This window comes from Thalassophryne amazonica, chromosome 16 (genome assembly GCF_902500255.1).
Source record: "Thalassophryne amazonica chromosome 16, fThaAma1.1, whole genome shotgun sequence".
Lineage (NCBI taxonomy): Eukaryota > Metazoa > Chordata > Actinopteri > Batrachoidiformes > Batrachoididae > Thalassophryne > Thalassophryne amazonica.
In genome coordinates this window covers 7,025,916-7,043,111 of record NC_047118.1, presented here as the reverse complement: position 1 = coordinate 7,043,111, position 17,196 = coordinate 7,025,916, and the positions used below count along the sequence as shown (strand labels likewise).

The window sequence follows — 17,196 nt, the reverse complement described above, 5'->3', positions numbered from 1 at the left end:
CATCTAATCTTGTGTTTCTTCATTCTTGCAGAATGTAACAATTCCTCTGTGTCGGCGTCCGAAGTACTCAAATCTGAAGATCTCCACAGCGCTGACTGTTCAGACGCACCAACAAATAAGTTGTGCGCTCCTTTCAGCAGCCTTATGCTCATTCACATTAAAGGTCAGGAAGGATTTGGTTTGTGTATTTATTTATTTATTTATTTTTTCTGTCTGAATATTAACTAGTTTTGTGGTGACAGGTAGGTGGCATGTGCAGGTCAGGCTGGTGGAGCCCTGCGTGCAGTCGCTGAACAGTGGCGACTGCTTCCTACTGGTCACTCCAGAACATTGCATCCTGTGGACTGGAGAGTTTGCCAGCGACAAAGAAAAAGCCAAGGTACAAGAGAGGAGAATAACTTTTCCCCATCTTCATCATTTCAGTTTTGTCATCTTGATATATTTAAGAATCAAAGTTGGGTGTCAAGAAACAGTACACTGTAACTTTCAAATTGTTCCTCGGTCTACGTCGTGAGGGTGCTAAACACTCCATTTTTGACTTATTTCATTTGACTTGAAATCACAAGATGTTTTAGGAACCCAGCTTCAATTGAGACTGCAGCAGTATTGAAAAGTATATATTTTTATTTTTGCAGGCTTTCGAGTTGGCTTTGTTCATCCAGACCCAAAGTGACCTCGGCTGTAAAGCGTCACGAGTCGTCCACCTGGAGGAAGGGCTGAACTGTAACAGCAGCCTGGCTGCAGACTTCTGGAACCTTCTAGGAGGAAGGACACAATACAGAGGTTGAAGTTCAAAATTTCTCTTGTTAAAAAATTTTTTAGGGTTACTTGGGTTATATGTTATGGTTTTTGGACACTCTGTGACCACAGTAGAAATTGGGGAGAAAAAGAAAAAAATTATTTAATATAGAAATTATATAATATTTCAGTATTATTATTTTGAATTTAGCCAGTATTTGTACACCCCTTGTTATGTCTGTCTACATATCGAGCCTACGGTTTACTCTTTGCTGTCCTCCACAGGAGCAGGTCCATCTGAGGAGGATGAGCTCTATGAGCAGGGTGTGGTGGAGTCCAACTGTGTGTATCGTCTGGTGGAGGACAGACTGGTTCCGCTTGAACAGGCCTGGGCTTCCATCCCCAGTGTGTCTCTGCTGTGCCCCAGTGAGGTCAGCTTCTGCCAATGTTCACACAAACACACCCCGCTGAAGAATCCTCAGGTGTCGCTGGAATGATGTCGGCTCAAATGACATGTGACTTAGCGGGACTTGGATGAGGCGTGCTAGTTGCATTTTGAGGGAATGTTTATGACGCTGCGGCAGTGTGGCACACGTTCTAGAGTGTCGTCCGTTGTGCAGGGACCGCCGTGCTCAGGACCTCCACAACTGGACAAGGCCAAGGAGACACCCACGTACCACCTGTTTATGGTAGATGGTTATCTAGAGCAGGGGTATTCAACTCCAATCCTTGAGGGCCGGTGTCCTGCAACTTTTAGTTGTCCCTGGTCCAACACACCTAAATCAAATGGCTGAATTACCTCCTCAGTATGCAGTCAAGTTCTCAGAGTGCTGCTAATGACCTCATTAATTGACACAGGTCTGTTGAAGTAGAGACGCATCTAAAAGATGCAGGACACCGGTCCTCGAGGACTGCAGTTGAAGACCCCTGATGTAAAGGACGATGATGCACTGGTGGTTAATCAGGACGGTTACATAAGATGGATGATGTGGTACATGTTCCCAGAATTGACATGCTGGGGTTAACCTCTTGTAATCAAGTTTGGACATTTCTTGACTGACTGTGAAATTATGTGAAAGTATTCATTTGCATGTGATGAAAGATTGCATCATGTTGTTAAGTTTTCACTTATGCATGCTTTAATTTGTTCAGTTTATTAATAACTTTCTGAATTTACTCAGCCATCATTTCATGATATCAACATGGTGTCTTTGTGTGTGTGCGTGCGTGCGTGCGTTTGTGTGAGTAGGCTCTGCTGTTTGATTTCGGCAGCGAGGTCTACCTGTGGTATGGAAAGGATGTCTCTCTCTGCAGGAGGAATGTTGCTCTCCAGCTTACTCACCAAGTGTGGGCTGGTGCTTACGACTACAGTAACTGTCCAGTCAACCCACTGGATCCCACTCACTGTAACTCCAGCATATCACTGTAAGTCCACACTGCACTCACTGAAACATGTAAATGTTAAAGAAATATCCTCTACACTGAACAACAAAAAAAAACTATTAATGTTGATCCTTATTTCAGCCATAAATACAGAGTACACATTTTGCAGCATTGCTAAAAGGCTTCACATCGTAAAAGCAAATTATACGTAATTCCACATTTGACAGTGTGATTCCAGCACATTCCAAAAGTAAAACCATGCAGAAGACTTGAAGGTTGTCAGCTAAGTTGTTTATTCATAATTTTCTGCAGAGTGCATAATTTTCCATCATGCCTTCTTTAAAAAAAAAAAAAAAAAAAAAAAAAACTTTATTAAAATCGACTTCAATGCAATTTCAGTTTGAACAAACCAAATTGGAACTTTAAAAGTGCAAATGAAGTAAATGAACCATTGTATGTGAAATCATCCTGGTTCATACTTAATGTAAATGTCACTGTACTCGGCAACAAGTATGTAAAAAGTTTAGCTTCTGTCTACTTTACCTTCTGAGATATGGGGGGTTGGTATCAACAGGATGGTTCCGTTTGATTTACGATGATTAAATGCCAAGAACAAAAAGGCTCAAGCAGCTCAACCTTGAAGCACTTCTTGGACATGACCCTGTTTTAACAGCACACACAGAACCTGACCTTCAGCTGAACATGTCCAGAATTGCAGAGGTGATGTGCCAATTTGCTCCAACAATCGCTCATAGAAAAGCTGAAGAAGTTCCTGGTACCATCTCAACCAAGTATACTACATCATGAAGAATGTAGCTTCCTTCAAATACATCAGTAATGCGATATGTTTTGGTGGTTCCCACGACAAGGAAATCGCAACCAGATTCAGAAGTGCCAGTCAAGCACCTGGTCGAGTCCAAACCTGCGTCCATAAATATTAAGAAATCAAGCTGCCAACATATCTTCATGTTCAAGGTAACTGTTGTCACTCATCTGCTCTGCGGAAGTGAAACATTGATGCGCCTGACAACAAAAGAAATTCCACATGTGCCATTTATGTTCCATCAAGGTAAACTACTAGCAGTATGAAATGACCAACTTGAAGCTGCTGGGCAGATTAGGGTTTGTGAACAAAGTGTCCCAAGTGTTATGGTGAGCCTTCTGTGGCACTCTATCGGGAAAAAAAGTGTTTCAAAGATTCTCCAAGGTCATCAGCAGCTCCACAGAATGTGTGTGGAGGAGCTAGAAACACTTACTGGAGACTGGACTGATTGGTACAGAGCTACAGGAATGATGGTCACCATCTTTGAAGGCACCCATTGTCAGTGTCTTGCCTATGATAGAGAGAAGAAGGAAGGCCACAGTTTTTAACCCTCTTCCACAGTTTACATTTACTTTAACCGTTACCATGGGTGGCTCCTGCAGTGGCCTCTTTAATCATACAAAGGTCCACCAGAACTAAAAACTGACAAATGTACATTCAATTTTTGTTGACCATGATTGGCCACCAAGCTGATTCTGGCCCCATATTGGTGCTGTTCAGCAGAACATTCCATTTAATCTTATCAACACATAATGGTAGGGGGGTGCCGAAAGACTAAACAATTGCAGTCATTGTTGGACTACAATTGCAAGAAGCAGAAGAATATATACTTCATTCAGTATGACTGCCGTTATTTTTTATTTAACATCTGCTTGATTTGTGTGCAGACAACTGACAAAAAGCCTTTTAGGGTTCACTCAATAAACTGATGCAACAACCAGAAAGATGTCCTCATTACCACTAGAGCCAGACACAGCAGATAATTACCACATTTATTTTCTCGGGATCCAATTTAGACCTGTTTTATTGAACACCATTAGTCACTGAATAAAAAGATGACGCCTACTTCAATTATTTGTGGATTCAGAGAAGGCGGCCAATTCTGAATGTCTGAACTTACTCAAATTACTCCAATAATGAAGCCAAATGACATCTGTTGACATCTAGTGTTTTCGTGAGTGCAGTGCACAGACAGCCTGGATAGCATGCACATAATCACATCCAGGAATCTGGTAGCTGAACCCCAGCTTTTGTTCTCTAATAAGTCTCAGAAAAGCATCAGTCTGTCTGCCTGTGGGAAAGGCCCCCATGAATGTTAAGACCTGTATCTGACTGTCCAGAGAGACTCTTACGTCTGACAACCTGGAATCATCCGTGTTTTGTCATGACTGCTCATGTCGACACCTCAACACAAGCAGTTTCCTGCCAGACCTTCATGTCATCTCCTTTGAAGGTTTTTAGAGGTGCAAATACATAAGTGCTTATTTGGAGAGTTGGAGTTGACTTGGTAGTACGTTTTGCATCTGTTTCCAAGTATGGTGTCTCGAATGTTTTAAGATCATGCTTCACGTTATTTTTACAGGATGTGATTATTCGCTGAGTTTGGTGCAGCATTAACACTAAGCTACACTTGCATCTCAACTCTTAAAGACAAGTGTTTTGTTAGCAGAGGTACTGATTTATAAACTAACGCAACTCAGTATTCAGTTCATCCAATATTTACATTTACAACTCTGTTTTTAAGACGAAGTTGTACTGTACAGTCCCATCGGACTGGTGCTTATCCCCGAATACTGAATCATAAAGCAAATAAGTCTGACTCCCCCGAGATGGAATAAAAGGTCCATTGTGGGTAGCTTACCCAGCCAGGGCCAGTACCCATTTACAGATAGCTGGACTTAAGATTGCCCAAGTGCAAAGACTGGACTCGAACCCCAGTCTGCAGATTGGTACCCCGACTCCAAACCATAGAGCTAAATTAATAGAATCCCTAAAGGCAAATATTATACTTTGAGTACAGTCACTTTAATAATAATATCAACTTTATCAACTCTATTCACTCTTAAATTTCCAGAATGTAACTTTATGTGGGACAACAGGAAATATAGGTGTACTTTCTGAAAAACTATCCACCCAGATCCAAGCCAAACTGGATTTATAGTCAAACATTTGTAACCTATGCAGTTCTTTTGAAATTGACACACAAATTACCACATTACTCTTCACATGAGAAGTATTTCTACACCATTTCATCAAAGCCAGTTGAAGAGCTTAGTTGGAACTTGCAACAAAACAGTTGAACTGACTTACAGCATGTCGGTCTGTTTGCATTCTGGAAAAAAAAAAATACCTCAGAGCACAAATCCTTCAAAAAGATGACTGCTGTCATTTCCAGTGTTTACTGGTTTTTGACCAACTCGGTAATTGTGGAAAATTCATTTATTAATTTTCTGCCGCTTAACTGGTTTCCCAGCTGTGGTGAAGAGGTTAGAGTTAGAGTCCTCTAAACTCTTCTGGAGGGGGAGATCCCAGGACAGCTGGGAAATGTAATCCCTGCAGCATGTCCGGAGTCTTCCCCTGGGCCTCCTCTCAGTTGGATGTGCCTGGAAGGCCTCCAGGAAGCGACTAGGGGCCATCCTCACCACATGTCCAAACCACCTTAGTTTTCGAATATCCTTCCCAGATATTCAAGCTTCTCACCCTGTCCAGTGTGAGTGTCAGCCCAGATAATCAAAAGAGGACCCTCTTTTCTGCTTTCTGGATATCTTGTTCTTTCAGTCATTACCCAAAGTTAATGACTAGAGGTGAGGATAGGAGCGTAAATTGAGTTTTTCCATATCTGGACTGAAGTGTACCAGCAGAAGTCGGTTTGAAAACATGATCCTGGTAATGACGTGTTTTGTGTTCTGTGTGCAGGACAGGAGAGGGACGTCCCAGCTGGGCGCTATTCGGCTGCCTCATGGAGAACAGTGAGACTGTTCTCTTCAAAGAGAAGTTTTTGGCCTGGACAGGCACGAGTGGCAGTGCAGAGGAAGCTGCCACAGCCAAGGATGCCTTACAGGTTGTTCTCGCAAAGTGGCAATTTATTTGAGTTGATGGGGTTATTTGTGACGCCACTGTTGTGGGTTATTTATACATTTCAAAAAGAGTTCCCCTTAGACAGTTTTTATAAAACTGGTGGGGGGGAGGGGTGGATAGGAGTTACCCCGTCTGTCCGTGTGTTTTCTAAATGCAGCTCCTCCTAAACAGGTTGGATTTCAATGGTAGTAAACCGTGTGAGGGAAAATAATTCCATTCAGATGTCTTGAAGGGGGAAAGTCATTTGACTTTGGTGGTTGTTGTTGCCGAGTACGTCATTTTTGCTTACAGCATGTGTGCCTGTTGGACTGTTTAGTACAAAGGTTGTTCAGTTATTTCATCACAAGATTTTAAATCTATCAGGTTTTTTTAACCCAGTGTTGCAGACCGAACGGTCCCCCTGCCTTCACTGCGCATGCGTCATTTGGGACCACGGCAACACGTCTGAGTCTCTACACCCAAAGCTGTTAAAGGGAATAATGTGATTATTAACCATCACATGACAAAGTAAAACCTCTTAAATCATTCTAAAGTCTGTTTTTTAAACAGAAACGAGACGATAATCACCTCATTTCGGCACTTACGCACCAAAATGACATAGGCAGACGTCTGACGTGCAGCTGCAGCGCTCTGATTGGTCCACCGTCTTTTATTACAAAATAAGGCTGAATTTGTGGAAATGATTGCTGTACAAAAGCTTCAGATATCCGTTGCTGAGATAGATGACTGAAGTGCAGTGTTAAGCAGAAACAAGGTGATAATCAATGAATTGCTGCTGATGCTCTGAAATGACGCATGCATAATGAAGGCAGGGGAACTGATTTTTAGGGGGGGCAACACCAGGAAATAGAGGTGCCGCGCCCCCTTCTTTTGGCTGTGCACCCCTTGCTGAAATACTGTTTTTTTTTTTTTGTTTTTTTTATGTTATTCCTAGCACACAGCTTTCCCCTCGCCAATTGATTCTTCCGTAAATACTTAATATGGATGCCAGGAAATGACAAGCCCGTTCGTAATAAACGGCGTATTTTTTTTTTTTTTTCCCCAAAACAATAAAACGTGGCAAAATGATAAGAATATGTAAATACGTCCCATTTCATGTAGCTCCCCTGCTCTGTTGTTGTCGTCATTCCAGTCCTTCAAGAAGCCTCAGAATGCCTCATTTTAACCTCAAATTTTCAAAAGTTCCACACCAGGCTGTACACATGTAGCCCCTTGCTAAGTTTTCTGAGGAAACCCGTGTGTGTGTGTATCCTCACCAAGCTCTTCAACCGCTTCCTGACACATGCCACTGAAGGCCTCCACCATTGTCCCCATCCCCCCAAAAACCTTCCATAGACAGCCTGAACGATTGCAAACCCATCATCCTGATGTCTGTAATCAGGAAGTGCCTGGAGCATTCAGTCTCCCAGCACATCAGAGACTGACTCCCTGTCTATCTCGACGCCCACCAGTTGGCTACAGAGCAAATCGATCTATGATGGACATCATCGTCCTCACTCTCCACACAGCGCTGAGCCACCTGGAGAACAAGAAGAGCTATGTGAGGATGCACTTCATGGACTACAGCTTAGTGTTTAACACTATCATACTGGACATTCTCATCACCATAGTGCTGAAATTACAGATCCCTGGATTAAAAAAACTGGATTAAAAACTTTCTGACGAGCCGCCTACAGTTTGAGACTCGGCCCCCACCACTCCTTCACACTCGCAGTCAGCACTGGTTCCCCTCAAGGCTGCAGTCTGAGCCCTCTGCTGTACGCCCTGTACACCTACGACTGCTCTCCAACCCACCAAACCAATCGCATTATAAAATATTAGGACGATGCCACAGTGGTTGGACTCATCTGCAACGGGTACGAGACAACCTACAGGGCCAAAGTGGAAGAACTGTCACTCTGGTGCTCAGAGAACAACTTGGCCCTGAAAGTTCATAAGACAAAAGAACTCATCATGGACTTCAGGAAAAACACACAGGACCAACCTCCCCCACCCCTCATAAATGGAGAACAGGTGGAAACTGTCACTTCCTTCAGGTTTCTGGGTTACCCAGATCTCCACAGACCACACCTGGACCTCCAACATCAGGGCTCTGGTTAAAGGTGCGTTTACACATAAGCAAGATGCATTACGAATGTCATTTTTCTGTCATTCGTGACACATTCCTGACATTCTTAATGTCACTTAATGCATCTGAATATGTTTCTTAATAGTGCGTGATATTCTTGATATTCGTGGAGCATGTTTTTGCCTCTCAAAAAAATCTTCCACGAATGTCACACACCACCCGCGTCTCACGTCGTGGAGGTCGCAACTGAGTGTATTGATCCGTCTTGATGAGTAGTGGTTCCTGTGATGGTTCTTGGAGCCCACACTGTCACGCGTTATTACGAAATGACACGGAAACTGTCAAGTTTTGACACGACTTGTAACACGGCATCACATTTCACTGCGCGCCACGACAAATCAGTTTTCTGTCACTTGTGCACAATTAAAGTCGGCTCCACAGCGTTCAGTTTGATGCAGTATGCCGAAGAGGAACAGTGATGCGAAGTCAGCCAAGTGTCGTTCCACAGTTCCTGCTGAAGCTCCACAGGACGCTCCTGCAGGTTTTCCACCTGCTGTTGTAATCAACGAGCGGGAGAGCGAGTCTGAACCAGAGGAGACTCACGTGCAGCCAGACATCTCTGCACCTCCTCCAGTCCGGCTGAGGAAGAAGCGTGCGCACAATTAAACCCTGCTGCACTGCATTCAGTTTGATTGCTGACACCAAGTCGGCTAAAAGTCTCATTTCAGTGCTTCTCAGCGCGCTCCTGCAGGTGTTCCACCTGCTGTATGTGCCTGATGTTTGGGAAAACGTGCAAGACGAGAGCCGCATGAAGCCACACATCTGGCTCTGTCCGTCTCCTCCTCTCTGCGCCACTCCATGGCACAGAGCCCAACTATGCATGTAAAGTTCTTCTGGAAAAACTGGAGCGATCTGAATTTGGCTGGATGAATATGGGTGTGTGTGGAGACAATTCACCTTAACCTTAACAATTCACCTAAATTCACCTCACCTTGCGCGCAACAACGTGGAACATTATTCTTGACCGTGCGTAATGGTTCCTGATCATTCTCCAGCAACACGTGCCATTAATCGTAACATGTGGTAACAGGTTGCAGCAGTTCCTGACGCCTCTGCCCCGAATCATCACATTCGTGATCAGCGGCTAAGAATGTGTACTTCGTGGCATTCGTGACTTGTCATCGTTATGTGTAAATGCAGCATAAGAAGGCTCAGCAGCAGCTACACTTCCTGCGTGTCCTCAGGAACAACAACCTGGACACAAAGCTGCTGCTGGTCTTCTGTCACTCCTCAGAGGAGAGTGTGCTGACATACTGTCCAGGTGTGTTTGGTACACAGGCTCCACAGCTGAGGACAGAAAGGTGCTGCAGAGGATCACAAACACTGCCCAAATGATCATCAGCTGACACCCCCCCCCCCCCATTCACAGTGCCCTGACCTAAATGTTTACAGCCCCATTTAAACTGTACTTTATTTATGTTTACATTAACCCTGGGGCACAACAATAACCAACCTGTTGCTCATAGTAGTAGATGAAAGCAACTATTGTGTCAGAGCAGAGGTATCATTTTGTGTGCTTGCTGATAGATCTCCAGATTCTGTAGCCTCAAGCTGATGAGTCTACAACCCCCACCCCGAGAGGGGACGCCAGTCTGACAAAGGTTACTTCCCCAGCCGAGGTCGGTACCCATTTACTGCTGGGTGGACTGAGACACCATAGATTAAGGCCCGATCCCAATACTCTCACTGCGCCCGACTCCTTTGGCAAAGGGAGAGTTTTGGGATCAGGTCTAAGTGTGTTGCTGAAGGATGCAGACATGTAGCATGAGCTGGATATATTTTATGAAGTCCATTAAGAGAGGATGACGCAAAAAAGTGACTGGCATCGGAAAATATCACAGCTTCACAGCTGAAATAGATCTGAGAAAGCCAGAGACATCTGTAGGAGGTTTGTTTGCAGCAGAGATGGCAAACAACTCATTTCTGCTTTGGCTGCAAATTACAGAAAGATCAAAATGCAAATGATTCAGCTGTATTTCTATTAAAGAAGGGAAGGTCAATTTATTTCACTTTTTCTACATTATGACTCCCCAAGTACACCATGCAGCAAGTTTCATTGAACTCCAAACTTTTGTCAGAAGTTGCTAAATGTCAGATTATCTGAGTGTGATGTTCTTCAAATTCTACTCACGCACTAGTGTCTGTCTTCAGGTTCCTGCCCTGCCCCCTCGCTCTGACCTCCTGAGCCCCTGTGATGCCAAAGCTCTAGTTCTGGGCCAAAAGGAAGATGACAGCTTGGTCCATAATATGCTGCCTGTAGAAGATATCCAGAGGGGTTACGGAGTTGTTGCAAGTCGGACAAAGCTGAAAACGGTTGCTGTGGACACGTGGCATGTCCAGGAGTTTGATGACAGTGAGATTCCTGTAGAGACCAATGGACAGCTTCATGAGGGGGACTCCTACGTCATCCGATGGACATACATCAGCATCACAGATGGTCAGGGGCATTCATGTACACTGCACTGGAGCTTTTTAGGAATAAACGCCTAAAATACGAGGTCTGTTAGAAAAGTATCCGACCTTTTTATTTTTTTTAAAACTATATGGATTTAAATCATGTGCGCTTGCATCAGACAAGCTTGAACCTTCGTGCGCATGGGTGAGGTTTTCACGCCTGTCGGTTGCATCATTTGCCTGTGGGCAAGCTTTGAGTGAGCACTGGTCCACCCCCCTCGTCGGATTTTTATTGTTTAGGAATGGCGGAGCTACTGCTGCTTTGTTCCATGAAAATTTTTTCAGAAACTCTGCCAGACAGCCAGATGGAAACCATTTGGAAGATTCAGATGGCTTTCGGTGAAGATTCTATCGGTATCACACAGATTAAGGACCATTAAAACTGGATTAAAAATGGCCCACGGTGGCGGAGGGCGCACTGCGCCCTGAGCGGCCATCAACAGACTGGAACGAGCAGATCACTTCCAGATTTAAGGCTCTGTTGATGCAGGACGTCGTGTGACTAGCAGAGAAGTTTCAGAAGAGGTCGGGATTAGCACTTTATCGGCACATTCCACTGTTAAAGGAGATTTTGTAATGAAAGACGTGCGGACGGATTCGTGCGTCTGGAGGCAGCTGCTCATGGTGCGGGACAAACACCTCCGTGTTGGAAGTCTCACAGGACAAGTTGGAACATGCCCAGCTGTTAAACAATTTCTCGGATACTCACTCGACTGAAAAGCCACCGAAAGCCGTCTGAATCTTATGAATGGTTTAGTCACACGACGTCCTGCATCAACAGAGCCTTAAATTTGGAAGTGATCTGCTCGTTCCAGCCTGTCGATGGCCGCTCGGTGCGCCCTCCGCCGCCGTGGGCCATTTTTAATCCAGTTTTAATGGTCCTTAATCCGTGTGATACCGATAGAATCTTCACCGAAAGCCATCTGAATCTTCCAACTGGTTTCCATCTGGCTGTCTGGCAGAGTTTCTGAAAAAATTTTCATGGAACAAAGCGGCAGTTGCTCCGCCATTCCTAAACAATAAAAATCCGACAAGGGGGGTGGACCAGTGCTCACTCAAAGCCTGCCCACAGGTGAATGACGCAACCGACAGGCGTGAAAAAACTCATGCATGCACACAAAGGTTCAAGCTTGTCTGATGCAAGCTCACATGATTCAAATCCATATATTTTTTGAAAAAAATAAAAAGGTCGGATAGTTTTCTCACAGACCTCGTATGATAAATAGCTTTTCTTCAGCCAGTGTGTTTTGGACTTATGTTGTCTCTATAGGTGGTACAAATGGCCTGGATGAGTGTATGAAGGGGCCCACCCCAGAAAGCACCGTCTTCTTTCTGTGGCGGGGTCGTCACTCCAGTTTAAGTGGGCAGGACAGTGCAGCTTTTCTGTCCATCGGGATGAAAAACAAAGAATCACAGGTCAGCATACTGCTGTTAAAAATCCTTTCAGACAACTTAACTCGGGATCACAACCTGAACTCAAACCTGGATTTGGCTTAAAGGACATTCACTTGAGTATAAAATCAAAGCGCATTACATTTTTTTTTTTTTACCTCATTACATTTTGTTTTCATTTACTGTATTTATGCAGTTACTGTAAAGCAAATACTCTGGAAGTGATTTTGTTACTTTGTCAGATACACATATCCTCAAAGTTTAATTAGGGCAATGATGGCATCGTGTAGTGCTGCTCAGGCCAAAAATATAACCTACTAATGCTGAAGCTTTCAATCCACAGTGTGGTCTGTTAAGAAACTAGATGAATACTGTATTTTATGGAGTATGGTTTAACTAGTTTGGGAGGTCCTGCAACTTGTATATGTGTATGTATATATATGTATATATGTGTATGGTGAAAAATATATTTTCCACCATATAAGTCGCACCTGTTAAAACATGCTGCTTGAAGAGGAAAAACCCATATAAAAGTAGCACTACTAGAGTACAAGTCACACTTTTTTTTCTGCATTATCATCTTTTTAATTTTTTTGTGTATTGTTGTAGTTTACTTTTTATTATAGGCATTATTTTTTTCATTATTGGAGTTTTAGTCCTTTGAGTCCTGGGAAAGTCTGATATACATAATTATTATTACTCTTGAAAGTGTTATTTATTTATTTGGTATATGTCGCACTGGAGTAAAAGTTGTAGGACCTCCCAAACTAAAACACAAAAAAACCCACAACTTGTTCTCTGGAAAATACGGTATAGTATGTGAGAAGATTTGCTCTGATGAATCCTTTTTTACATTTTTCCATTTTAACAGGTGCATCTCTAACTGCGTTGGGTGTCTCAATAAGGTTACACCTTTTAAACATAATCACCCCCTGACCGTACTATACTTTCACTGCAGATATTTCTCACTTTTGTTACATTTTGATTGCAGAATTACTGAAGGATTTTCGAACTTTTTTTTTTAACCATTATACACACAGATACTGTATTCTCACAGTTTTCCATGCGAGATTGTTTACAGCTGTTTTATTTATTATTGCTGTGTTGTTCATGAAGGTGATGGTACCTCAGGGGAAGGAGCCTCCTTGTTTCCTTCAGCTTTTCCAGGGTTGCTTGGTCATTCATAAAGGCAAGCGAGACGAAGCCTCTGCTAAACCAGGTACAGTTTGGTTTTTGTGTAATTATTTTTTTTTGTCTACTTGTATCCACTCTCATTGCTCTGCAGTCCAAAACAAAAAAATCTGTTTTTGCAGGCTGGCGTATGTTTTGTGTCCGTGGAGAGCTCCCAGACGAAGGTTCTCTGCTAGAAGTGGATTGCTGCTGTGCAAGCTTGCGATCCAGAGGTGCCATTGTTTTGATCAACAGCCAGGTGGGGGCGCTGTACCTGTGGACTGGTTGCAAAGCCCATCCAAGCTGCAGAAAGGTCAGCCAGAGAGCAGTGGGCCGTCTCGTTGAAATGTAAGTGGCACGTCCCTAGTGGGCTTTTAATTCCATGCATAGTTTAAAAAATAACTCTGCTCATGTTTGTTAGGTGTCCACCAGAGTTGGGTCTCAGCAGAAGCAGCCCTGTGAAAGTGCATGCAGTAGAGGAAGGTTCAGAGCCTGCAGACTTTTGGACAGCTCTTGGACAGATGGACAGGAAAGCCTACGACTGCATGCTGCAAGGTAAACACCGCTGCTTCTGTCCACGCATGACATGTACTTCCAGCTTTCCATCTGCTTCAGTCAAAATAACAGCCACACGCCCTCTGTCAGATCCAGGGAGGTATAACTTCACACCTCGTCTCTTCCACCTGAGTGCTGCCTCTGGAAGCTTCCAGGCCCAGGAGCTCCAGAGTCCAACCCGGTTGCCAGGAGTAGTGACAGCAATGCCGTTCGTCCAGGAGAGTCTGTATGTGGCACCGCAGCCAGGTGAGGGCAGTAGACTAACATCAGGTCTGCAGCCACAAGCGGTAGTGTTGGGAAAGTTCTTGTGCTTTATTATTTTTCAGTATCATCATGATGGTAGAATGTGGAGTTTTCTTTTAATTGATATAATATATGCAGAATATGTATTGTGCTAACTTTACATTTAAGTGTAACCACTTAATGCTGAGGGTTTTTCATGTGAAAAGACGGCTCTCCTCTGAATAAGACGCGAAGACTACTCTCCCCCATTTGAGAATAATACGGTTGTCTGACTGAGGTGTGGACTGTCTGGTTGTTTAACGTATCACTCGTCTTTCCTCCAGCGTTGTTTTTGCTGGATAACCATCTGGAGGTGTACCTGTGGCAGAGAGGTCACTCTGACCGAGAGGATCTCTCTGCTTCAACCCGCTGGCACAGTGAGAGGAACTGCGCCATGCAGACGGCACTGCAGTACTGCAGAGGTAGAGGGAGCAGCTCTATCAGGACCACTTGGATGTGATCTGCAGAGCTTTGCTGGATGCTGACGTGTTTCTTTGTATTCCAGAAATGAATCCAAGACGCCCACCACTGGCCTACCTAATCAGTGAGGGGTCAGAACCGCTCACCTTCACTAACGTCTTCCCTCGCTGGGAGAAGAAACCCCCCACACAGGTACAAGATCTGTGGACTGTCGTTATCTAGAAATATGGAAAGATGAAGATTCGAGTGGCCTCAAGTCATCAATTGTGCTTATAAACCACAAAGAAGCTCCTTTGTATCTTCGTAAAGCTTTCCTCCTACCTCCAAGTGTTTGAGAATTTTGTCTTGGGCAGTCTCCTATTGCCATGTACACCCCCCCAATTCCCATTTGTGTCCTAATTTTTAAATAGCAGGCAAAGTTCTTATTACTTACTATCAGTGGCGGGCACAGCTAACCAAAATGTTAGCTTTGATAACCATTAATCCGCTAACTGAAAATGTATCTTTTATAAAGCTAAACCTCTAAAAAGAAATTTAGCGGAAGTTACAGATAAAAGCTAAACCGATAACTTTCAGTATTGACTTTAGTACATTGGCAGGCAGCTACTGACACAACAACAACAACAACTCAGCATTTCTGTCTCAGATCGGCCTTCTCTCAGCAAAAGAGACCTGGTGACCAGAAAGAAAGGAAACATAGAGGGAGAGGAAGGGGGGAAAAAAAGCAAATTTATTTTTAACACCATACAGACCTACTGGTGTATTATTGGAGTCATGCACAGGCATACAGTTTTGACTTATGGTTAGAATTTTAAACAAACTACTTCCGGACAAGTTATTGAAGTTAATGTCACGTCTGTCATTTTACAAAGTGAAAATATCAGTTAAACATTTTAGTTTTAAAGTAATGTACTAATTTAGAATGTTTTAGCGTTTAGACACATGCCGCAGTGCATTATGGTAAGATTAGTTTCCTGACATCAGTGCTTGGCTGGTCAGTATAACACACAGCAAGTTACTGAAACGTTACATTTCAGTAACGTGTTATACCGATCAGCCCGACCAGCCAACCACTGATGCCAGGAAACTAATCTTACCATAATGCACCGTGGCATGTGTCTAAATGCTAAAACCTTCAAACGACAGACTGACATTAATTTCAATAACTTGTCTGGAATTAGTTTAAAATTGTAACCATTAAACTGTATGCCTGTGCATGACTCCAGTAATGTGACGGCAGGTCTGTATGGTGTTAAAAATATTTTTTTTTTTCTCTGGCAGTCGGCTCTTCTCTGCCTGCAGAGGATTGAGCTCTGTCTGCTACAAAACATGTAACAGTTAAGCACTAAAATCTTTGATTTTAGACTTAACAAATGTTTATAACTGTTAAGCTGTATTTACTATGCCCGCAAAAATATGTTAGTGGTCTAAAAGTTATCGGAACTAAACTTATCAGAAGCTAATTGGCCCGCTGATGTTTTTCAGTTATCTGAAAAGCTAATCTGCTAACAAAAATGTTAGCTTTGCTAATTAGTGGTTAGCGGAACTGTGCCCACCACTGCTTACTATTTTATATCCGCTTACATATGAGTGTACTCAAATATTGAGAAATACACCACAGAACGCAGGGGTGGCAGCCAAGTGATGAGTGCACTTGGTTTCAGTGCATAAGGTTCCCAGTTCAAACCCCCACCCCTGCCACATTTCCCCATGTAATATGGAGTTGCTTCAGGAAGGGCATCCGATGTAAAACTTGTGCCAATTCAACATGCAGATCCCCCTCGGATCTGTTGTGGCCACTCCGAGCGCAAAACAAAGGAGCAGCCAAAAAAACTTGCGTCTTTACCATCGAATATATGATTCCCATGAGCCAGATCCCATTTTGGCCTGTCCAGTCTGGGTATATCATGACCTACACAAATATATGGTGGCCATCCCGGTTTGGTAGCTAAAGAACCACCAAGAACAAATGATAGATAAATTTGGTTGCTTGGTTGAGTTGGAGCTTGTTAGCCAGGGAGGGGTCAGTGAAGGATTACACTGGCATCAACTTAAAAAAACAAACAAAAAAAAACCCCCCAAAAAAAAGCTCCAGTCATATTGATTAGTATACCACATTATTTGTCTGACTATAAATATTCAAAAAAGGTGTAGTTTGGACCATCTGTGACTGAATGTTATGGGGTAAAAACAGCAAAAATGGTGACGAAGACAAAAGTTGGTTGCTCCGGTTTTGGTAAAAATGATGCAAATTATTGGTTGAGCTCGTAGGATTAATAAATGGAATCGTTTTGACTGTGCTGAATAGTTGGTCTCCAAAGTAAAGGTCAAACAAGGTCAGCATCCATTGGATTTTATGACATGTTAACACTGTAACTAAATGATTCCTTTTTGCTCTCAATCATTATTGTAGTGGCTTCTGGTTATTTACTTATTTACCCCCACCTTTGTATGTCAGGGTGCTGTGGGACAGATGAAGCTGACTTTGGTGCAGGACGCCTTAGCCTGGCTCACAAAGACTCAGTACCCTCTGGAGGAGCTGATGAGGAGCCATTTGCCTGAGGGAGTAGACCCCGGCCGTTTAGAGATCTACCTGTCGGATCAAGACTTCCAGGTTTGAGCCAACAGCATCGGCAACCAGCAGGCTGCAGTGTTCACTAGATTTTTACAATAACAGGGATAATTAGGGATATTTTTTTTTCCTATAACATTTAACACAACTTATTTTTGGGTGATTCTTAGACTACGGGCACTTATTATGTCCTTTGATCAT

The 17,196-nt window shown here is 43.3% G+C and overlaps 1 protein-coding gene across 1 annotated transcript in view; it reads left to right on the top strand.

Moving 5' to 3' along the window:
• The window catches only part of svilc (supervillin c), a 44,264-nt gene that overhangs the window by 25,829 nt on the left and 1,239 nt on the right, over positions 1 to 17,196 (top strand). Inside the window, exons 17-31 of the mRNA XM_034190225.1 lie at positions 32 to 163; positions 243 to 379; positions 636 to 783; positions 1,024 to 1,169; positions 1,988 to 2,163; positions 5,861 to 6,005; positions 10,302 to 10,587; positions 11,875 to 12,020; positions 13,113 to 13,215; positions 13,310 to 13,514; positions 13,588 to 13,721; positions 13,812 to 13,967; positions 14,288 to 14,425; positions 14,509 to 14,615; positions 16,882 to 17,037. Of these exons, the coding sequence (XP_034046116.1) occupies positions 32 to 163; positions 243 to 379; positions 636 to 783; positions 1,024 to 1,169; positions 1,988 to 2,163; positions 5,861 to 6,005; positions 10,302 to 10,587; positions 11,875 to 12,020; positions 13,113 to 13,215; positions 13,310 to 13,514; positions 13,588 to 13,721; positions 13,812 to 13,967; positions 14,288 to 14,425; positions 14,509 to 14,615; positions 16,882 to 17,037 (2,315 nt within the window). The remainder of the gene's footprint in view (positions 1 to 31; positions 164 to 242; positions 380 to 635; positions 784 to 1,023; positions 1,170 to 1,987; positions 2,164 to 5,860; positions 6,006 to 10,301; positions 10,588 to 11,874; positions 12,021 to 13,112; positions 13,216 to 13,309; positions 13,515 to 13,587; positions 13,722 to 13,811; positions 13,968 to 14,287; positions 14,426 to 14,508; positions 14,616 to 16,881; positions 17,038 to 17,196) is intronic.